Source organism: Pleurodeles waltl, chromosome 8 (assembly GCF_031143425.1).
Source record: "Pleurodeles waltl isolate 20211129_DDA chromosome 8, aPleWal1.hap1.20221129, whole genome shotgun sequence".
Lineage (NCBI taxonomy): Eukaryota > Metazoa > Chordata > Amphibia > Caudata > Salamandridae > Pleurodeles > Pleurodeles waltl.
Window position 1 is genome coordinate 1490875533 of NC_090447.1, and position 25010 is coordinate 1490900542.

Sequence of the window (25010 nt, forward strand, 5' to 3'; positions counted from 1 at the left end):
GCTTTACGTTTGTCCTTGGCCATCAACCCTGTTACATGAATAATTGCACTATTGCCGATAACTTTGACTGCGGGCAAACTTCTTTTTCCTTCTGTATCTATCCTTCGTGCTCACGGTGGCGCTTTGAATCGGCTTACTTAGGTCAACTGTTTTACTTTTTATTTGCAGTTTGTGTGGCAAGAAAGTTCCAGTTAGAAATTTACAATGCTAATAGCTCTAACTCGAGCAAACGTGAGACCTATTGCATTGCAAATGCTTGCTACTTTTGCAGGAAGAACTAGGATCCTAGATGCGTCTGTAAACCAGACTTATGATGGATTGCACAGAAGCGTTTAGGTGCTTTCTTCTCTTTGAGGCTGATCACTGTGGACTGGTTATTATTGATACACTGAGCAGAATTGACGTTTATAGGTAAAGTCAAGTATGCTGCCAATTTACTCTTCTCTCCAGTGAAAGGAAGATGTGAGCTAACCAAGAACACTGTCTGTAAGTCTAGCCTAGCTCTCCACTCAGTGTACCAGAAGCGAGAATTGTATCTAAGCAATCAATTGTGCATCATTGATTTACTCATCAACCACAGGTCCTGGTGAGTGGAATAATACTCTTTGAAAAAGGCACTACATCATAGCTGTTTATGGAAACACACACTGTGACTGACCTCAAACCCTATGGGAGAAGGTCCTGTTCAAGGAGTGGAAAAGCAGACTAGCCCAGATGATGAAGATGGTTTGTGATCATCTGGAGGCCCTCAGTGCCTCCATGATACCCAGGTATTTCATTATCGCTATACTCTGGCTTTACGAACAGCACCCAAGACCAATCGCTTCCTGAAACGTGTTTTGAACGATATAGTCATTTTCCTGCTAAATTTAATACCTACATAGTATAGTTCCTACTTTTCAACTAACACCGTTCTTTGATTTCCCTCTTAAACTTGTAGTTTTAAAGTGAGAAAACAAGTTTTGCTAAACATTTGGCCAACCCACTGCCAACACACCTCGTATTCCATGCTTAGGATTCTGTATGGTGCCTGCGGGCTCAATGAATGCCGTTGTCTGGCTGGTTAGTCGCTGCGTATGGACCAATAACTCAAGATGTAGAACCCATCATTGACATGTTTTTTTCCTGCAATAGCTATATGCAAAGTATTTTCCATCCCCTTTTTGTGGGTGGCAAAGATATCAAATAGATAAGTGGAAAAAAAAGATTTATAGAGGAATAAAAAAAATGGAAAAAAACAATCAATGGATTGATGAATTTGCTGAACACAAAACACAAAAATAAAATCACCCATTCGTTTTAAAGGACAAACAAACATAATGACTGCGAATGATGGGATTCAAATCTTCAATCACCAAAGTAATGTTTTTAAAAACATTTTCTTTTACCCTAAAAGTAAAACATCAAAGGACGTTTATCCCAGCGACCAGGTTCCTCATCCTAAAATATTTTCCGATTACTATCTGACAGATAAAGACCAGCTTTAGAACGTCAAGAAAAAAAAAAAAATCATAGGTTTAATTAAATAAGCAATTAACACTAAGAGGTATTTAGTGCACCACTTAATGTGATTTTTTTAGCCATTTAAGATGGAACTGCACCTAGGGAACAGGTTCTCAGCCTTCACTTAAAAAAAATACTTCAGTGGCATTGTGTTTTTTTTTAAACCGGAATAATTCCTCCTGGTTGAAAACCTCAGTCCTCCGACCCCCCAACCCCCACCCCCCACCAGTTCCCTATAAATGTCCATTGTCCTAAAGTGTAGCAGACTTCATTCAGCTGAGGCAGCGAATACTAGAATTTAAAGGGATGCATCTAAAAACAGTAATTACTATAACTTTCTAAATATGTGCTTTTTTGTTACTGGTCCACGCATTAGATTTTCCAAATTGGCTCCACCATGAATTACTTTTATGTTTAAAAACACTACTGAAGGTACTTTTTAAAGTGCAGGCCGAGATCCTGGCATTCTCCCTTCCGATGGTTAAATAATTGATAGTGGGTGCATGTCCACGAGGAACCAGTGTCACAACCAGAGTGGTTAGGAGCCACTGGAGAAGAAGCTTGGACCATGCCAGATATTCAGGTGAGGCACATAAATATATTTGTATACAGGGAATTTAAATGGAAATAAATTACATTGTCACTGGTTATCCTGATCCTCCTGGAAACTGAACAGAAAAAAACAACATTTTAAGAAAAGGACTTAGAAAAGAGGTGTTTCACAAAATAGTTAATTATGGCTAACAGTAGGTAAAATAGTCATACAGTATGATGAAAGGGAAGACCATTCTCCACAAAAGGAGAAGGGACTACCTAGAGATAAAGACATTTTTTAAATCATGTTAAAAGAAAAAAGAACATGTGATCACTGCAGCGCGGTCAAGAGATTGGCGAAGTTCTGCGAGTGCCACTGTGGATGAACCATTTCAAAGGAAGAAGTTTACGAGCTCTCGGCAGATCCATCACAGCACGCTGAAGGTGCTAAACCTTTCTGTTATTTTTCCTCCCCCTTCTTTGCTGCAATTGCCTTTCTGTTGAGAGACAGCCGAAGTGGGTGCTGGAATGGTGACACAGTACTTGGTTCATGGAGGAATACGTCTGTCTTGGAAGAAACCTTGACTAGGAGGTCAATGAGCTGTCTCGAAGGTGCAAGATCCTCCTTCGGTGGTCTACCTCATCTAGAGGCAGGTGGGGGCTTGTGCAGGGATGCTGAAGACACCCTAGTCGTAGTGAAAGTTCTTGGGCATGCCACTGCCAAGTCGCTTCCTGTCTGGGAAGCCTGGGATCTGCAAACAGGAAGAAAGGAGCAGAATAAATGATGATGCAATCTCCGGATTCACCTGTTACACCATGACGAACTGTGACTCTACCCCGCAGGAGCGGAGACGTAGCTCACAAGTCCTATGCCTAAAGCCATAAATGTACAATTGTTTTCATTCCAAAAGTAGCCCTGCTCATCCCCATCTCCACTGTGCACAACATTTTCCATGATCCCTGGTTAAAAAAATCTAAACCGAGTTTAGAAGATTCCTATGCAGTTTCTGATGCAGACGCCTGCTTAACCATGCAGAGCGCTGGTGGAACGTAAGGTACCTGGCACAGATGTGTGAACTAAGACAATGTAATGAATAATAATGTAGGCAAACCTGGATCATTTTGATACAATGGTAAAAACAATTAAAGTCTAAAGGGATCATAGATCGCAGCATATTTCATATCAGTTAACACACTTCAGAAACAAACAAAAAGCAGCAGCTGGTTGACCAAAGAGTAAGGGGGTTATTACAACTTTGGAGGAGGTGTTAATCTGTCCCAAAAGTGACAGTAAAGTGACGGATATACCACCAGCCGTATTACGAGTCCATTATATCCTATGGAACTCGTAATACGGCTGGTGGTATATCCGTCACTTTTGGGACAGATTAGCACCTCCTCCAAAGTTGTAATAACCCCCTTAGTCTTGTAAGGTGAATTGCCTAGGAGTAGGACATCATTCAGTGAAAGACAGCTTACTAGGATTCCAAAGTGCTGTGATTTCTCACTCTCACAGTGATCATCTCTTGTTCCTGGATGACTCTGGGATTAGCAAATCCAATATAGTGTCAGCACAGAAAACCCAAGCTAACTGCAAGTCATCTTGGAAACTCATGGAGATAGAACTTCTAAAAGTATCTTCTTTAGAACTGGACTACCAAGGTGCAGTCTCCTAACCCTATATTCAGATTGGGAGTGCGGTGCAAAACATGAAAAGGGCTCCACGGCGTTGAACAGATTTCACACTTGTCCAAGCATGTTTCTATTCCAACTAAAAGTTCTGCAAGAGGACTCCGTATACTACATCTTCCTGAGGGTTTCACATTATATACTTTTGGAGGACTGGTGAGATAACATTAAATGAGTATTTGGTGACTTTCAACCGAGTTTTTTAATGAGATACAAGACATTCAGAACCAGCGTTGCACATTTACAAATGTATTCATGTGCTGTGAATATTGCACTTTGTAAAAAAAAAAAAAAAACAGGCTATCAGATTGATCAGAAAACGTATAAAAGCAAGCATTGTCAAAACAAGTAAGTCTTGCCTTGTTGACCTAGTTGCTTTGCCAGTGCTTTTTGCGGATGCTATTTGGCATCGGCAAAAAGCTGTGAAGCGTTGAGATGTTTGGGCATGACATATGTGCACGCATAAGTGTGTGTGCATATTTACAGAAGGAAGAAGACAGCATATTTTTTTTTAATTTACTGATCTAAGATGGAAGATGCTACTTAGATCATTGATTTTTTTAAAAATGAAATTTTATGAGGGCGAAATCACTTCTTGAAATGCAGAGTGGCCTGGTAGAATGGTCAAAATTAGCAGCTGCCAGGTACTTCAAAAAAGTGAAATTTAAAACATTTGATTTAAGACCTCGAAGGAAGTAGAGGGGCCAGTGAAGGGGAAGCAACTGGGGGCTAGGGGTGAATCAGCACATACGAGACAGCACAAAAACACATACACTCTCCTGGACTGATTAACAAAAAAGAAATAAGTAGTTCCCTAAATGTGAGCAGTGGAAGGATACAAGTCAGCCAATGAAAATGCTGGTTAAGAGGCTGTGCTCCATGCAAGAAATAAACATAGGAAGAGGAAGGCAAGCCCTCGAATAGGAAGCAAGCAAAGGAGAGTGACACTAAAGCCAACCAATGGCAAGCAGTGGGTAGGCTCTATGCCCACTGAAACTTTTTTGTATGGTCCACATAAAGTATTTGGCAAACAGACAGGTAAAAGCTGCAGATGGGATCCAATTAATGGAAATCCGAGGATGCACCAATAAACAGAAATTTTAAATATAATGAGAAATGCACTTTAGCTTTCATTCAGTCTTTTCCGCTACAGCTGGAGATTCTTAATCATCAATATCTTAGAAACTTTACAGATTAAAGTTGAAATAATATCCAAGATTAAGCATTAATTAAATATCTTTCCACCAAACCACCATATTCATCTGTATTTACCCACCCCTCATGCAACCATATAACTGAAGAACGATCTTAGCAACAAGCAGCACCTTTAGATAAAGCTAATTTGACAGAAAACCAGAAGCATCACTAGTCCTGTACTCTATTGGCTATTTCTACTGTTATTAATACAAGAATTGGGTACAGTCCTACCGCATTTCAAGTGCTAAACATCTCAATAATTGAGCACCAGGAGAGCTTTGAGATGTTGAACTCCAAATCATATTCTGAAGATAGCCACAGACTATGTAAATAACTAACAATTATATTCATGGCATTAAAATGTATTGCATGTGGATGTTCTGACAATCTGGCCCAGATCCAACCCTTATGGTCCAACACTTGACACCCCTGGTTCACATCACAGAGTGATTAATATATTTAGTTTTAGAAACCATACGCTGCTATCAGGAATCCCAACAATGGAGACATTAATTGCAAGTGGGACCGAGGTTCAAGGAGACTATTAAATTTAGGGGTTGTGAGGCGGTGTCTTCGTGTCCTGGTGATTAATCTCCGGTGGGTTTTTCCTATGCAACTCTTCTTTCGCCATGGAGTTTTCCGCTGCCTCTCTAATCTACAGAGAGCTTTCTCCTGCTGCCCCCTCACCTGTAGCTCACATACTGTGCTTCCAGCCCTCCTCAGGCGGGATGCTTGGGCTAGATCCGTCCGTGCCCCGGCAGTCAAACTCTGCACCACTGCTAATGCTCGCAGCTCTGGTTAGAAGTCCCAACGACTTACAGCGTCCCTTATTCCTCATGCAGCGGCTGGTCGGTTACTTGACTAGTGTGTCTTGAGGGTCCAGGGACCTCATCCTCTGTGCCTCACTCTGGACCGTCCTGCTCTGCTCTGGATCTTCCTGAGAGATGACTAAATTCTAAAAGCAACAAGGTGATGGATGGAATGCTTGAATTAATCTCAGCTACTGACGATCGCTCAGGCCGCATCCCAATCCATCGTTTTTTGCCCACCATGCCACCTCAGTTTGGACGCAGCCATATACAGATCAGTCTTGACCCTGCTCCTCATGGCTAAAGTTCAGCCTGAACTGCTAAGGTCAGGTCCTACTAGAACCAGGAGGGACCTGGGTGAAGACTGATTTGCATATAGCAGGGTCCAAACTGAGATGGCATGGTGTGTAAAATAACGATGGACTGGGATGTGGCCTGAGTAATTACCAGTGACTAAGATGAATTCAAGCATTCCATCCATCAATTCTTGTACGCTTTATTATGTCACCCTTAGTGGGACGGGTGTGCCCAGATGTGGGTCCCATCAACACTGTGTCAATGGAACCAAGCTATATCTGGCTGATGAACCCATAACTAGGACGAAACTGGTCTTAGTTTGCTTGTTTTCTGGTTCAGGGAGTTCCTAACTTAACAGTTAGGGCTGGAATGTTCCCAGTGGAGCAGGGTCAAGACTGATTTACATATACATGGGTCCAAACTGAGGTGGCATGGTGGTCAAAATAACAATGGATTGGGATGCAGCCGAGTTATTACCAGTGGCTGAGATTAATTCAGGCATTGCATCCATCACTTTTTGTATGCTTTAAGTGGAAAGGTGGCAAGTCTGGAAAAAGAACAAGAGGACAGCAATGGTTAATCAGGGAGGGACGGACTCCGAATACAGAGAAGGGGTAGGGGCTTTACTTAGTAGGCAAAAGTGGAGTAGAAGGGATTAAGGGAGCCATCAAGAGGGTCAGGGGATGCTAATTTGAGGAATTTTATTATTTTAGGAAACAGATGCTAAGAAGAGAGAACTCCCAGATCATCAGATTCCACAGTCGGATTGAAGACTATTCCGGTGAATAAACAGACCACAAAGGGTGCACTGACCTGGGAAGAAGGCCAGTCTACATGACTCAGACAGAATAAAGCATGAGAAAGCCAACGTCTGTCTGATGAGGAGGCGCCAAGATTCCGACCCATGACAACCATGTAACGTGCTCACGTGACAGATGCATCATTGAAGAGAACTAGGCCCTGCTTTTTCTGTGTACAGATTCACTCTGAGGTATTCCTGTTAAGTGTGAAATGCATTATTTCTGCAACTAAAGATATTTCTCCCAAACACAGTTCATGTTTAGGGTATATACAACACTATACTGGAAGGTGAGAATAAAGTGATCTATTGTCAGGCGGAGAGGCTGTGCATGAAAGGATTTACTTTGATTCCAAGTAAGGTTCTTCTATTGAGCACTTTCTTGAAGGCTGGTTTGAGCGCTATTTGCATATTTCAGCACAGAAGGAGACAACGAACACCTAAGAATATTGATGTTTTCCTTCAGTCCTTCCATTCATGGTCGTTCCTCCTTCACGTTATTTATCCATCCCTGATAAGAATAGTTGTTCATTGATTCTAAGGATCGGGGAAAATGCAAATACAGCCATACCTAGGGATGCAGGAGACCCATCACTTGGTTTTAAGCACATGTTCAGCATCACACAAGTTTTAAGGAACTTCCTCAATAAGGCCAGTTTTCTAACCTTCTTTGGAAAATTCACTGTCCACCCTCTCAAACGTACAAATGTTGAAAGGTATGACACTGCAGGCTGAGCAGGCTAGCCCTGAAAGAAAATCTGACATGAGGCACGCCACCTCTTAAAAATAAGAAGCCCTAGTCTGTTCAGAAATAAGTGAAACAAACCAAATCAGCACGATGGCCATCAGCACAGAGTACATAATCAGGACAGAACACATAAACACCTACCTGAGTACTGTCCCGTGAAAAGTATCTCTTCTCTATCACCTGGGAAAGAAATCAGAAAGATATGTCAATGAGTATGTGCTCCTTGTGTGTATATGTGTGGCAGAGATGGCACTGGTGGAAGGCATTGGCCAATGGGCACCGATTATTCCACTGATTTTAAATGAGGTGCATTTGCCACGGTTAGAGTTTTGTGTTCAGTGCTGAAGGCGTCTGAGAGAGATATTTAAAAGTGGACTGGTGGTGGTCTTGATATGTGGACCATACACCATGAGCGGCCTAATCCAGAGGTCCTGTAAGTGTGGTTCCATAATTTGAAGTATAAAGAAAAGGACAGGGGTATGATGGAAACATTCCTATTTCTATAGGGAAATACATTTAAAGGATGCACATTGTTCATATGAGCACTCCTAGAGCTAAGAATACATGAACGGTGTGTGTGAAGCCCAGAACAAACATTAATAGTGAATGTCAGCCAAAGGGCAGAGGCTAAGACATTCTTGGACAAAAACTTTACACAAAATTATAAAAGCCAAAGACAGATAAATGGAGGTACCCATGCATTAAAGGGGTACAGCACCCACAAGGTTGTATTTAAGTGTGGTTGTATTCTATGCTTCTTCATAAAGTACGTTTTTAATCAAGACAAACCAAGCAGGCCCGACTATAAGTCTACCCAGCACCAGCTCTTATCCCGACTAGCCCACAAACAGGGCAAACTTAATGGACTAAAAACTTTGTACCAGTTCCTAGAAAGCTGTTGGTCTCATCTTGAAATAAATCGAGCGTAGCAAGTGTTTTGCCTCCTACGGTTCTTTTATGAACAAGGCAGGCATTTGCTGGCACAGTTAAACTACCTCACTGGACATACATGGATTTATCATGGAATTATTTAGCAATCACCGCGTGCCCCAATGGACACCTTCTTCTTTCCCGCTTTTACCTAAAGGGTTTCACTCAGGGTGACCAGGACTTCTAGATTATGGCCTCCAGACCTGGCTATTCCAACGAGCTGCTGAGACCTGCGAGCGTCTGAGGGTGATTAGTCGCGCTTTACAAATCTTGTTTGATTGGGATTACAGGAGTTGAGCAGCCCTTATCAGTTGTTTTCAGAGTAAAGAACCATGGCCACCTGGCTCAGTGTCAGAGCGAGTGTACATAGGGTTACGGCGATACGTGTGATTGCGGATTCCCACTGGACTGTGACAACACAATCAAAAGAACCAGTGACGTGTATCAAAAGCTCTAGCACCAAGGACCACAGAACTTCCATATTCACAGTGAACACCACACGTACCCTCCCACAACAATCCACAACCAGTTAGAGTGAAGACACAAGTGAACCACCAAGGAGAGAGACGGTGACCGTAAAAGAAACACACCAACAAAGATAATTACATAATCGAAGAACTGGGACACGCCACAAAGAACACTACGGAAGTATGAAAAGAAACAGCAGGGCAGCACAATGCACACTAAACCTCTCACAACAGGCCATTTTTTAAAACATCTTTTTAGTACATTTACAATTGAGAAGTAATCACATACTCCACTGTAGTTACACATTTAAGTTTTTGGGATACAGGTTGCGTTATATTGTCGTCAGTGACCCGGTGCCCACATCCTCCTGGTTCCTCCCCAACCCTCATGAGGTAAGTATCCCATCCCCAAAGAAGGAGACCTCAGTACTTTACATAATGGGTGCACGCGCAGGGGCTTCCTTGGTAAACATTCCATTTGCCCCAGACCTTCTCCCATTTTCTCGGGCAGCCTGGCTTTCGTACACCAACTTTTCAGCTATCATGCACCAATCCATGTATCCTTTCCAGTCTCCCAACAGTGGTGCCATCACGAACCCCACTGTCGGGCTATATTCATTTTCGCAATGATCATGCCCAGTCATCCAGGTTTGGTCCATGCCACCCAAATCAGTGGTCTCCGATACCATCTAGCGGAGTATTGCTGGTCACTGCCTCATACAGAATTCATACACCTGTACCTGTCACCACTGATTCCCAGAAAGTTTGGATCATCAGACAGTCCCATATGAAATGGAAAAAGGTACCCTCACTGCCACACCCTTTACGACAGAATGTATCAGACATTTTTCCCATTTTGAAAAGTGCAATACAGGCGAAATACTCCCTACGGAGTATCTTTTGTTGAACTAGACTAAATCGTGCCCTAATGGCAACCTCTCCGGGAAAGACTAGGTCCTCTAGCTACTTGTCATCAGCCATACCGCCCAAGTCAGCATCCCAGCGTTCTTGCAAGTGGATAAGTGGATCTGGCAGGTTAATTCGTTTTTGATAAGTGAGGGATATTGCTTTGCGGTTCATATGGTCATCTAGTAATCTGTCCTCGATTGCGGACGATTCAGGGAGGGTCCCGATCCCCCTGGGGCATGGCGTACTGGTAGGTAGCAGAAGGTCTTTGAAATTGACAGAACATATTCCTTTTGTAGTTCAGAGAATTTGATCACTTCTCCCTCAACAGACTGTTCTTGAACTAATCAGCAAACAGTCAAACTCATTAACGTAAACTGCACCCAGACCACTGCAAATGGGGTGCCTGGCACCTTCTCAATACCCATTAACTTGTAACCTCAGTATGGGCATCTGGGAACACGTCTAAACAGCGGGGGTCTGGAAACCCTTAATTATATGGGTTCCTCATAATCCTCAGGAGGATACCAACCTATTCAATGATAAGTAGCCATGTCGCTTTCAACAATGTTCATTTAAAGAAATCTGAGCTATGGAGCTGGTATAACAGCATAATTACAGGAGTTAATGATTGTATAAGAACTGAACATAAGAAAAATAGGAAGAAAAATGTATCCATATTAAAAAAATAAAATAAAAAAAAGGAAGTGGAGTCACAAAAGATGGGTTGACTCAGAATGTTTAAAGTTAAAGAAAAAGCTACAAATGGAGAAGAGTGCATGAGGGTTTGGTGGAAAGTAAGGTATGTAGCTTATATCTACAGTATAAAACAATTAATAGTGGGGAAAAAAGATGTGTTATAAGTCAAACTAGGAGGAAACGATTCAAGTAATTTCCTTTTAGGATGTAAGAACATTTTGGAAATTGGTGCATAGCAGGACAGGTAATCATTTTCCATCAATAGATTGTATGGTAAAGGAGGTATCCTAGACAAAATATTTCGAATATTTAGAAGACACGGAATTGAAGGGCTAAATTAAAGAGGGCCTTCTTTAGGTACCCACCAGGGGGATAGAGTGCTCTTAAAAAGTACTGGTGTGAAATCCATCAAAAACATGATAAAAAGATCTCTCTCCGACAAAGGCTGTGAGTTCTGATAATCTACCAACTATTACAGTAATGACAAATATGGATTGCTGGAGTACTATCTTTTTCAGGGTATTTAGAGTAATAACATTAACGGGTTCTATATAAGAAAACCAGAACGGCGCAATCATTAAACGTTTACATAAAAAAGGCCAAACATTTATAGAAAATTCAAGCTTTGGAGGTTGAAGGAATGGGCCTATGAAAAGACAGTGATTCCGACTGGGCAGGGAGATCTTTAGGAAGGGTACTCTACCAAGGACCACTGTTTTAATCTATGGTCAATTGTGAGGAAGGGAACTGATGGTAGGGGGAAGATATTTAGTTGTTTTGTAGATTTCCCGGCTGCTTTTGACCTCGTAAACTGAGAGATATTGTGGGTTAACTTAGAAAAGCTCGGACCCTCATAAATGGAACTGGGCTAGACTGGAACTGGACAAGGACGGCAGATTGTCAGAAAAGACAGAGGTAAGGAACAGTCTAATGTGATGCTATGTATTGACATTATTTGCACAAGTCTATGGGATTTGCCCAAAGTCATGTCGGGGTCTGCATCCTTTTCTCCCAAAATGGGAGGCAGACATGTACTTTGTATGTTGTATGCTGGCAATCTAGTAGATATGGACAGGACACTTATAGGCCTACAAAGAACACTGGGTGGTTATTGTAGTTACTGTGCAGATGAAAATCTTTAGTTAATATGAAGCAAACTAAAATACTGGTATTTGGAAATAAGACAAAAGAATATAAATGGTATTTGGGAAAATCAAAGATTGGTGAAGTGAATATGTATAGTTACCTGGGTATGCATTTTTCATCTAACCTGAGCTGGATATCCCCTTGCAAATTGGTAAAGGCACATGCTAAGCCAACAATAATGAGCTTATGTAAATTCAAGAGAGGATGGTGGGCCAGATCTTGGACCAGTGCTAACTGTATTCAAAGGTGTGGTCCAAACAAATTCCTATATGGCACTTAATCATGTTTTTGAGTAGGAGGCAGAACCAGGAAAGTATAGAAGGCCGATGTTTAAAAACAGAATTGAACTTGCCTAGGTCGGCCATCACCCTGGAGACAAGGTTGGAGGCTGGTTTGCCTTTTTGATTCTGTCTCTCAGAGAGGGAAACATTGAAGCTCTGGAATAGACTTTTAGTATGAGGTGACAATAAGATATATTGCAAAAAGAAGATTGCAAGAAGTGAATTAAAGTGGGATGTGAGGCTCAGAGAATATTTTTCAAGGGCAAAATATCGATTTACTCTGTACTCTCAGTCACATTACCAGTAACATCTCGAAAGGTGAAACATGATTCTGAATGGTAAGAAATTCCAGGGAAAAGGACTTTGGGTGTGTCTTGAAGAAGTCCAAAAGTCAGATATGGGACTCCTGGCAAAATAATAATTCCCTTTCTCTACTTAATGGCCTCAGCCAATCCCGGAACAGGGCATTTTTAGATTCAGAATCAGACTTAATCCCTTTTACTCCCGTACTACAACTGCAAAGAGGCTAAAGGAGAAAGGAGGTGTTTGCAAATGTAGGCTGGAAACGAATGGTACGAATCTCCCTATTTTAACGCATTGCTTATTTGTAGTGAACAAAAAGCAAAGATTTTTTTTTACTCATTTTAAGGAAATATGGAGTGGTCAACAAATGGAATTCCTGAAATTTTTATTTCATATGCAATTCTTAGATGTAATGTGTGCAAGAGGGTGTTTTTTACTGGGAAATAAGAGGACCTTTCTGATTTAAATGTTACTGTCTATGCTGGTATTTATGTTTTAAATTTAGAGAGGTACAATGTTTTTAATGTTCTGTTTTAGGGACCAAGGCCTAAAAAAAACAAAAAAAACTTAAACAAAAAAAAACACATTTTCAGAACTGAACAATGTTCAGATTACAATCCCCCCTTCTTTACACCACTTGGCATCCCCAGGAAAGCTTACAACAGCCTTCTCTTGCAGACCTTTAGCATCACCTTCAAACAGACACGCGAAGAAGCAGACCACAGTCACACAAGACGGGCACAGATTCAAACATGAATCAGAAGACAAACCTCACAAGCAACAGATTCACCACTTCAGGGCGGGTTCCCCTGTGGCTGCCCATCCCAGCCACTGGACGTTCCCCAATATCCTAACTAGGTGACTGCCTGCTCCATGCTGGATGTGGAAAGGGAGCCGGAGCAGCAGAAGTAACTCAATTCTTGTTCTAACCAGTTTTATAAAAAATAATTGTCACAATGCCATCGCGACGCCGGACCATGGGAATGCCGGCGTTCGAGTGACCTAGAACGTCTTCTTTACTCTCAGAGGCATGGAGGCAGCTGCAGAGTCCTTTGTATATTGAAAAGGCACTGAAAGCTGCCTTGGCAAGTTGGGCCCAATGTTCACCATATATTGGATGTATATGTGATAGCGTACCACGTCTATAGATTGTTTAGACCCTCGACTCACCGAATGACCATAAGTCATGAGAGCCAATATTCTTTGAAAGTGGGGTGAGGGAGGTACGTTACCCCACACAGTAAGTAGGTGTTTGCACCCGGCCACAGAGTTCAAATGTTGTTCTGGGGTTCTCCTTTGCATTTTGGGTCTTTTAATATGGCTTTTTACTTAGACAAAATCACTACTACAAGGTCTATGGTGGAGAGAAAATACAAAGACTGGATGCCCTGATCATGACTGACCTGATAGAAATCATGAGCATATCCACTGAATGTTTCAGCTTCCTTGCCTGATAGCCAGACCTTACACTGATAGCCCCTCCCTCAATTCTTAAGTCCTCATTTCGTGCCAGGGGCAGTTGTGGCATTTCTCAGGCTACATCCGCAGGCCTGAGAAATGGTCTTCAGTTTACTGTGGGAGTTGCTGCGGTCTGACCACTGGATGTAGCAATTCTGGTGAGTGAGAGGCAATATAAGTGGGTTAGGGCAGAGAGGCAGTAACGGGTTGAACAGCCTGTCTACTGTGTCATTTTCACCTCTGGCATGGTTCCCTTCACCTGCTGGCGAGCCATGAGGGGTAGTACTCAAAACACAACCGTGCAAACTGTAGGTGTCACTTCATCATTATTACAAGAGAGCAAGGATGTCATTGTGATGTTAGAACCAAAATGTAATAAGAACACTTGTTATATTACGATACACGTTTGAAACAACAGGTCTGAGAACTGGTCACAAGACTGAAGCCCCTGGACCAGAATCAATGAAGACTTTGGGGGAAGAATGAAGCCAAATGGCATAAATCAAGGGCCTTGCTTCTAGCCCGCCAGAGTGCCAAACAGCTCTTTCTGGAAAACCAAGAAACCTTTTGATGGGCAGAAACCCTTCCCTAAATCTAAAATAGCAACAGACACACATGGAGGAATTACTCAACTTTGAAGTGCATTCTTCACACTGGAGTAGACCCACTAGGAGCTTCCAATGCTAAAATAGATTTCATACAAGAAGCTCCCAGGAGTTTATGTGAAGAAAAATATGTGCTCTGGTGTCATCAACTGCAGCATTTAAGCTTTGCTTTCTAACACCTATTATATGCCTTGCGCAGTGCTTACGGGAAGTGGCCACTTGGCCAACCTAACCCAGGCCCAGGAAGCACTGAACCGATGGTATGGTGCTTGACACATGAAGTGACCCCATATTGCAAGGGAGGTGGCCAACAGCCTATCAACCTTCCCTGAGAATCCGGGTTCGAAAGCATGATCCATTGAACAGTGCTCAGTTTCTGCTCAGTGTGATCCTGAGGTAGGCGCACTAACTATAGAATCTCACTAGATGCAGACAGGCCACCTTGCAACACAAGATCCAGATGTGTTCATTTCTGTGCTTTCCTTCAAAGATGTTCCTGTGAGTGTCCAGAAGACCTCCATCACAAAAAAGCATCAAATAGCCCTGTAAAAGGGATGAAATGTTCTGATCAGTATAAAGTGGCAGTGCAGCATTGCAGACTGTGCTTGGTCACATATTCCTCTTGCCTTTATGGACCAGCTTCAGCCCTGTGACTTTGGGACGTGTGTCTGTCAGTGCCAGTTCTTTCTTCCTGACGCATCTTATCCACTTTTGTGGGTAAAAAGTATTTGAGTTACAAGATGAGAACTGCTTGCCCCATCCTGCATGAAATCTGTAGTAAATCACATTCATGGCAGCACAAGATAAAATTAAGTTTTTTTTTGTTTTGAGTTAATGACCATTGGATTAAAGAAGATCTGAATGATTGTCCCAAGACGGGAGATGGTGCAGAAAATCAGCAGCACCGAAAAAATGAGGACGCGGTTAGTTAAATGTATATATCTACACACACTTAAAAAACAAAGGTTACAGGGATGTTATAGTTAGGCTCCCATTTTAAACATACAAAACCATAGAAATTCACCTGTTAGAATTACCTCAAATAACTATAACTCACGCTCTCACATACACAGTTTTTTCGTAAAAAAAATATTACATTGATATTATCAATGATGTTATCAAAGATGTCATGAGTGCCGTAATTTGTGGGGTAATTAGCAATGCATGGCGAGGAAGCAAGTTACAATTACCTTAGGGCAAGAGTTTTAGTTATTTGAGATAACTAACTATAACCAGTGAGTTTTGATGGTTTTGTATGCTGAAAATGGGAGCCTAACTATAACGTCCCTGTAACTTTTGTTTTTTTAAGTGTATTACTATGGTTTTTTAATTTCCATTTTCTAACTAGAACATCCCTTTCATCTTTGCTTTTTTTCAGTGAACTTCTATGGTGGCGCTCGCTTTTTGTTTTAATTTTTGGCGGATCTGCTGCAACATTCCCACCACCAAAGCTAAGAGGTCCAAGGTGTCTGTACCTTGGCCCCTTTTCATATTTTGTACATTATTTTTGGGACTCGACTGAAGCCGAGTCCCACCTGGCTGCTGACACTTCCTTGTTGAAGTTTGGGCAGCTAATCAGATCTCTACACAAGATTGGGAGGAGTTGCAAATCCTTTGTGTCCCTAGATATACAAATTTGGATTCACTTAATTTCTCAAAAACTACTGAATAGATTTACATCAAACAACAAAAAGGGCTCTTTTTGGACCAAGAGCAATTTTTTTGCCAAATTTGGTGTCATTCCGTCCAGTGGTTCAAGTGCTATTGCTGTTCAAAATTTCCTATGGGAATTAACAATGGAAATGCTCCTTTTTTCACCCCCCTTTTATGTCAGCCCCTGCTTGATGGATCACCCTGAAACTTTCCAGAGAGCAGCTGAGGTGACTGTCGAATTATTTGGGAAAGTTTTGTGAAGATTTGTCAAGCGGCACCAAAGATGTAGGCAAGTAAAAAACAGCTTTTTCTATAGAAACTGGGTCCTAACTATGTACACCCTTAAAAAAAATTATAGTGTACTTTTGGGGAGAGTTTTCTTGACCTAACTGTGGCAATAGGCTATGCGGAACAAGTTGGTAATAGAGGAAACTGGATGCAAAAGTAACAAACTAAACATATTGGGTGGAGAGCAGTGCGACATTGTCTTCTTGCTGTGATTTCATGCTGTGCTACATCCCAAGAATGGGTCTTGGGACATGTTTTCAGTGGTCAACATGCCATCTTCCTATTGTATCAGAAACTGACGTTCCCTGAGCAGTTCAGAAGACCCACAAAAATATAAATAAAATGTATTTTTCAAGGCAGGCTAAAATGTGTAACTTTTAAAGTTGCCTCTGTTCTTCTTGAACAGTTCCAACAGAACTGTTTATGGTCGATGGCATTCCAGAAGGCTGCACACAGACTCAAGTGATCTTCAACTAATCCTGCAACCATCACATTTTAAGCAGCACTAGAAAAGTTTTGGCATATGGACCTCTAAGAACCATGTAAGCATGGAACGTGAACAGAGGTATCTCTAAATGAACCTTTCTGCACTAAAAAGAAGTGGTGGGTTGATTGGCAGCCACAGTGAAAACAGTATCATCTGGATAGAGGCATATGACCAAGGTTTACAAAAATGCATGTTTTTTTCTGGAAACCCAAACTACTATGCTGCTCTTCTAGGATCTCTGGCAGAGTGACTGAGTATCCTCTTCGTTTGAATGATTTGACCTCATAATATAGCTCTGAATGCCACATTAGTAAACGTTTGTGAATGAGGAGACTAAGTGATGGATGAAGCTGCATAGTGGTCAGTGAATGACCGTGTGTGCAAAAACATATATCTTGCTCGCTTCTCAATAACTCTGCCTGGCCTCACACCACAATAAGGAAAGGTTACTTACGTGTAGCAACAGTTCTAGAACTTGCCTGTAAATAATCACTCAATTTCCGAACCTCCTCGACAGCATGAGACATTTCTAAATACTGCGAACATGAAGAATAATCCATAGGGAAAAATGAAATGTTAGATCACCTATAGCACTAGTTACCCATTTTGGGCATTTTCTTCAGACTTAACTTTTACTAATCTTCCCCATCAGCAGAGGATTGTGTAAAATGTAAAGATACTTTTCAAACAATTACCCACACAGTAGACAAAGGTAACTTTAGACACTTCATGGTATCAGTCAGAGAGGCGTACCGCACCTTATCAAAGAAGCGGCTGAGTTTGACTGCGTTGGAGCAGCCCGCTGCCAGGTATCGCGTATTCGTACAGTCCTGCAGACAAAGAACACGTCAAACAGTTAGAGGATTGTGCAATTCATACAGTGACTCATTAACAAGTTATCACTGAGCACCAAGGACAGATGGAATGGACCGTGACAGAATACACAGAGCCATGAAACTCTGGCCTTTATGTGTACGTTAGAATGCACGTTTCTTACTGCGTATTTGCTGCTTCTCATTGTTGCTAAATAGTGTGTTTAAGAGCCAGAAATCCTCTATACAGCAGCAGTGCAGGTGTCCCCAACAACACCCCAATGAACTCCCAAGGCTTTGATTTGAAGGGATCCCCTTTAAGCACTGTAAACTGACGCATGATCTGTGCAAATATGTTCTCTTATTTTCTCCTGCCAGACTGATCATGCCAATTTGAATTACAATCTATACCTGGGAATACATTTTATAACCCCTGGTTCTTTCAGCTCACCATTTACTACAATAATAGTTTGTTTTCTGATCCTTCTATCTGTTTTTAGGGCTGTTCTCAATTGTTCGTGAGCTGTTGCTTTCTGGGCACAAGCTTCGGTTTATGGATCAGAGAGTTAACACACATTATAGTCATTTCCATTAATACTTCAGATTGTATGTATTCATATATTCTGTATTTTCCTAGGGGTACCTTAAATCAATTCAATGAAAAATACTTATTGATACACACTATATACAACTTCTTCACACATATGATATATAATAATATTTGAAAATGTTGTACTGTAAATCTTTTTGGGATGCTTCTCAATGCAATTGTTGCGCTTTTGGTGCTTGCTCAAGAGCTAATTCTTATTATGGAACATTACAGGGAGTGCAGAATTATTAGGCAAATGAGTATTTTGACCACATCATCCTCTTTATGCATGTTGTCTTACTCCAAGCTGTATAGGCTCGAAAGCCTACTACCAATTAAGCATATTAGGTGATGTGCATCTCTGTAATGAGAAGGGGTGTGGTCTAATGACATCAACACCCTATATCAGGTGTGCATAATTATTAGGCAACTTCCTTTCCTTTGGCAAAATGGGTCAAAAGAAGGACTTGACAGGCTCCGAAAAGTCAAAAATAGTGAGATATCTTGCAGAGGGATGCAGCACTCTTAAAATTGCAAAGCTTCTGAAGCGTGATCATCGAACAATCAAGCGTTTCATTCAAAATAGTCAACAGGATCGCAAGAAGCGTGTGGAAAAACCAAGGCGCAAAATAACTGCCCATGAACTGAGAAAAGTCAAGCGTGCAGCTGCCACGATGCCACTTGCCACCAGTTTGGCCATATTTCAGAGCTGCAACATCACTGGAGTGCCCAAAAGCACAAGGTGTGCAATACTCAGAGACATGGCCAAGGTAAGAAAGGCTGAAAGACGACCACCACTGAACAAGACACACAAGCTGAAACGTCAAGACTGGGCCAATAAATATCTCAAGACTGATTTTTCTAAGGTTTTATGGACTGATGAAATGAGAGTGAGTCTTGATGGGCCAGATGGATGGGCCCGTGGCTGGATTGGTAAAGGGCAGAGAGCTCCAGTCCGACTCAGACGCCAGCAAGGTGGAGGTGGAGTACTGGTTTGGGCTGGTATCATCAAAGATGAGCTTGTGGGGCCTTTTCGGGTTGAGGATGGAGTCAAGCTCAACTCCCAGTCCTACTGCCAGTTCCTGGAAGACACCTTCTTCAAGCAGTGGTACAGGAAGAAGTCTGCATCCTTCAAGAAAAACATGATTTTCATGCAGGACAATGCTCCATCACACGCGTCCAAGTACTCCACAGCGTGGCTGGCAAGAAAGGGTATAAAAGAAGGAAATCTAATGACATGGCCTCCTTGTTCACCTGATCTGAACCCCATTGAGAACATGTGGTCCATCATCAAATGTCAGATTTACAAGGAGGGAAAACAGTACACCTCTCTGAACAGTGTCTGGGAGGCTGTGGTTGCTGCTGCACGCAATGTTGATGGTGAACAGATCAAAACACTGACAGAATCCATGGATGGCAGGCTTTTGAGTGTCCTTGCAAAGAAAGGTGGCTATATTGGTCACTGATTTGTTTTTGTTTTGTTTTTGAATGTCAGAAATGTATATTTGTGAATGTTGAGATGTTATATTGGTTTCACTGGTAATAATAAATAATTGAAATGGGTATATATATTTTTTTTGTTAAGTTGCCTAATAATTATGCACAGTAATAGTCACCTGCACACACAGATATCCCCCTAACATAGCTAAAACTAAAAACAAACTAAAAACTACTTCCAAAAATATTCAGCTTTGATATTAATGAGTTTTTTGGGTTCATTGAGAACATGGTTGTTGTTCAATAATAAAATTAATCCTCAAAAATACAACTTGCCTAATAATTCTGCACTCCCTGTATTATATAAACAAAAAATAAAACATGGTTCACTCTATGGAAATCTAACACAATAAAAGACTTTCAAATCATAAGGGACTTTATTATCAACAAAATGTTACAATATACGTAATCTTCTATTTACATGCTACCTTGTTTTGGTCAAAACAGAATTAGCACCGTTGGTCCTACATTTCCAGTAAAGCGCAAAACAACATCTCGAAAATTTGAGCTGAGAGATGTATCTTATAGTACAGAATCTTATTTGACAGTGTAACAATTTAGGATCTTCTCTAGTGCACCATGTCGCAACTTGGCCTAATATTGCCTCATATGGGCTTACTCGTAAGATCTCTAAATAAGTGTACAAACCTATCCTTTAAAAATGTTAACTCCTGTTCCAGGAAGTCTTAGAAACACATAACTGAACAGTACTTTTCATACCCTTTATGCTATCATGTATTTAGCAAACATTGCTAATCTTGCTAGTTCAGGCTCTCACATTTGTTTTTAAATATCAACAATATGCACCTGCAAGGATGTGTGTTTGTTAACTGGATAGTTCTCTTGCCTATACAAATTCTAGTTCTGTATCTTACCCCTATTCAGTTGTACAGGGGACCACCAATACTCCTGCATAGCTACCAGCCAGTCTTTCCCCAGTGACATATGCAGTGTTAAGCTTGACATCACCGAGATTAGACAGAGGGAGGAAATAAAGAATGCAAAAGCAGCAGTTTGCTTTATTCCAAAAACACCATCATACACAGCACAATAGGAGTAGTGGTCTGTGATACAGCTTAATACGGGTAAGACACAGAAGTATGAGGCCATAAGGGCTCATCGAGTAATAGCATTTCAAAGCAGGGCAATAGAGCGCCCGTTAAAGAAATAAAATCACTATCCTTCATCACAGTATTGAGAGGATATGTAAAAACACAGGCAGACATCTGGAATATACATTTTACGTACAAAAGTGCATCCACTTGAAGGTTCTATGCATAATACGCAGGGAACCAGGTTTACGTCCCATTGGATGGCAGAAATCCTTAATCACGTAAAGGAGGACAAATGTGCCCAAGTTACCACCTACCTGGAAATTTTAGACACAAATTCCTAGCATATACCTGTAGACATCGCCCAGTTAGGTGAATAGTAAAAGATAGTACATAACTAAGCACATCCCTGGAACAGAATCAGAGCATGTTCATTTTAAAAGCGTGAAAAGCCGGGTTTAGAAGGCGTTTGGGAACGGGATAACATGGGCTTGCATTAGGAGGCCAGAGGTAAGGAGATTCCAGCTCTTAGGAACCAAGTAGGAATAAGCACCACCTCTGCAATTGGTAAGCTTGGTTTAGTGGACCTTCTGAACACCCACAGAAGCAAATCAAGGATGCTGGTCAGATGGTATCTCGAGAAGCAAGACTGAGGCAATTGAGACCCAAAATGTATAAATATTGATGCCAAATACAAAAACATTTGAAGACAACTCTTCTGAAGATTAGAAGGTAGAAAGGCTTTACCAGTTTGCTAGAAATATGGTCTTGGCACACCAATCCATGAATAAGAAAGGCAGCTACTTTGTGTAAAAGCTGGAGTTTGGCCAAAGTGTACTTTGGAAGACACGGGTACAAAGAAATGCTGCAATCTAATTGTGATAGATTGAACAACAATTTTGTGGCAACTGACAGGCCTCGAAGTGTTTTACTTGCAGCCATTAGTACCCCAACATTTGCTTATGACAAGTTTAAATAAACAAAAGTCGGTTATCCAAGACTCAAGCTATCAGTTATAAGGTAAAAGTGGTGGGTGTGGGACCTGGCACTTGTAGCGAGGCCAGAACTTTGGAAGTGACAATGGAGTAACAACATATCCCAAATAATGGTATACAGATCTGAAAACCAAGACAAAAGTGCACCCCCAATTGTTATTAAGCTTACGGGGAATCTTTGCAACGAGAGAAGAGAAAGGAAGGTGTAGACGCCTCCTCAAATTCTAACATAAAGGCAGGCAAACCCTGCACATCTCAGGCAGCATGCAGTGCATAAAATAACCTAATGTGTCATGGCTTAATAGATAACACTCACTATTGTCCTATCTCTTTTTTTTGCCACCTTTAACTTCCAAGATATTCTCAACTATCTTTGTATCTTGTTGTAGTTCACCTGCCTCTGTCTCATATCTAGGGCTTTTACCATACACATCCCTACTTCTACTGTCCAAGTTAGCTGAGATTTGTATTTTTTTCTGATTGTAAGAAACAATTCAATATGTTTTAACTACTTTATCTTTTTAGGCAATGTAATAATTTTACCAGTATTTCAATATTTACATTTCATTTGAAGTTAAATATGTTTTCTCGGGATGGTTCCTTATTTTAGTGCGTTTAAACTGCAACTTGTAGTTTGACGCACCCTTTCACTCCAGGTAGCAAATTTGCCTGCTTGAGGAACAAGATATGGCAAGTCTGAATTTGATGTATGAAGCGAGCAGTGGCTGTGCAATAACTTTATGAACTCATGTACAATAATGTACATTTAAAGAGAAAAACAATTAATAAAATCACAACACATTTTAAAAAGCAGACTCCTTGCACACCACAGTAGGGCAACTGGATATGAATAATGACATATATATTTCTTTTTTTATTTGTGGCAGACCTGTGCAGACAAATTGCCCCGGATTGGTAGTATAACTCCCTTTGTCATTTTCAAGAGCAAACTCACAAAAAAAAAACATTAAATCCAAACCTCTGGCCACACAGTTACAGAATACTAACCAGGTTAATTTCTTCTGCATTGAAATCTTCTGCTAGAAAGGCTGTCCGGGACAGAACGTCATTACGCTTTTGTTCAGGGATTTGGTCCAACTTGGTCCCAATCACCAGCAATGGAATTTGGTTATCGGCGAACTGTTCCCGGTCATAGTCTCTATGCACAAGAGAAAGACATGAGGATTGTCAGAATTGTGACATGGGCTAAAAAGCTAAAGAGGAAGAAAGCCTGAGGGGACTTTGGTATAATCATGCTAATGTGGATCAGGTACTGCTTCTTGTGATTTACTTTGGCTGTGAACACAAACAGAAAATTGCAAACATATGAAGGACCACATAGGATGTGATCAATGCGGATGAACACTATGACAAGGGAGACCAAGAGGAATGCTAGGGTGAAAAGCAAGAGGAAAACAAGGAGACACCACTGTGTCGCTGGTAGCGAAGTAAGTGTTCAGAGTGAGAACGCCAGTAGATAAAGAAGGAAAGGTTACGTAAAAGGAGAACCAGTTTAGTGTCTTTGTCCCAACCGTACGGCAGGAGCACAACGGAGCGGGTGACTGTGCTGAATGCAGTAAACAGGCCATGAATCAGAAGGACTGAGAAGAGTTGGTTGTGGTAAAGAAAGGTAAATAAGTTGGAGTCATTAGTGATAGTGATTTCAGTGGATTGGAATTTGTGGGTGTCAGACTGTAACTAATTTAGTACATGGGAGAAGAGGTATAGGGTTAAGAGCAGAATAACACCAAATGCTCAAGGGCTCTGGGGAAGAAAGGATAATTTGGATGGCGGGGATATTAGCAGTCAGCTTGCTTAGGAGGGGCAGGACAGACACAGATGAAGCATACTGGCTATTTTAAAGACAGAAAATAATGCCTCAAGTAAGAAGTACGGAGGACCAGTACGCTGGACAAGCAGGCTTGTGGGTTAATGAAAGAAAAAGTTGGAGGTGTCAAAGGAGGAATCGCCAGAATGGACTAACATGTTTCATCCACTGGAAAGTTTAGAGGAAAGTAGTCAAACCCAGCATCAGAGAGTGAAAATGCAGCAATTAGAAATGTGGGAGAAAAGCATAAAGAAGGGTGCAGAGCATGATTTGGATGATCACAATTTTATATGAAAAACAGGAAGGAAGGCTTTCGCTGCGAGGTGGGAAAGAGTGACTTAAACATGCAGGACTGTTTCAGTGACTGAAGTTTGATGGTTTAGAAGAGATCAGGATGAAAAAAAACATGCAGTGATCTCAATGTACAAAAACAAGGTATACACAGTTCCACAACGTAAGTATAATCAGGAAAACCACATTGGGTCCTGATCTAAGGAAAAGATCGTAAAAAAAGAGAGAAGAAAGAAGAAAGAAAGCCAGGTCCCTGGAAAATTAATTATTTTGGAAGAAGAGCCCTCACTCACCAAAGGTGACATGCTTCATCCTCGGGCTTTGCTCCACGTCAGGCCGGCGCTGCAATGCCTGACGGGCCCCTCAAGGGGGGCTCTTTGCCGGAGATCTTTTGAGATATATGCCCGGTTTAGAAAGAATAGGGTATAGGATTGGAAAAATTCTATTTAAAACTAACTAGAGGTTAGGCAAATTTTATTAAATAATCCAACCACTGTCATGATTAAAACCAAAGAGCGGGGAGAGAAAAGAACAAGGTCTACGCTCCCCAAAAAATTATTCACTTCCTCACTCAATTTGAGGTTAGGAATCCCCTATTCCAGGAACACCGAGACGGGGCAGGTGATGCCGCAAACTTCGGACAGGTCCCAACTCAGTAGGACCTCTGTTACTTGGTGCTTTACCTGATGCGGCCCATCCACTAGTATGAGGAGGGTCCCTGCATTGTACTAATATTCCTTATTATAGGTTATATTTACACATAGGATTAGGCAGTTTAGGTCCTGAAGAATCGCGTTAGATCCATAGGACATCAATAGCGAGAAACATGTTGACCTTCTGGTGAATCGTACAGGGGATCCTGTGCGTACAATTCCTAACCTCAAATTGAGTGAGGAAGTGAATAATTTTTTGGGGAGCGTAGACCTTGTTCTTTTCTCTCCCCGCTCTTTGGTTTTAATCATGACAGTGGTTGGTTTATTTAATAAAATTTGCCTAACCTCTAGTTATTTTTAAATAGAATTTTTCCAATCCTATACCCTATTCTTTCTAAACCGGGCATATAGCTCAAAAGATCTCCGGCAAAGAGCCCCCCTTGAGGGGCCCGTCAGGCATTGCAGCGCCGGCCTGACGTGGAGCAAAGCCCGTG

General features: G+C 41.4%; 1 protein-coding gene across 2 annotated transcripts in view; it reads right to left on the minus strand.

Moving 5' to 3' along the window:
* Window positions 1-1236: 1236 nt before the first annotated feature.
* RABL3 (RAB, member of RAS oncogene family like 3) overlaps window positions 1237-25010 on the minus strand; it is a 53528-nt gene continuing 29754 nt past the window's right edge. The window contains exons 5-8 of one of the 2 annotated variants that reach the window (XM_069202703.1): window positions 22753-22903; window positions 17558-17629; window positions 7718-7756; window positions 1237-2789 (exon numbers count right to left, since the gene is read on the minus strand). In XM_069202703.1, coding sequence (XP_069058804.1) covers window positions 2724-2789; window positions 7718-7756; window positions 17558-17629; window positions 22753-22903 — 328 coding nt within the window. In that variant the 3' untranslated portion in view covers window positions 1237-2723. The remainder of the gene's footprint in view (window positions 2790-7717; window positions 7757-17557; window positions 17630-22752; window positions 22904-25010) is intronic. The other variant, XM_069202704.1, reaches the window with a different exon arrangement.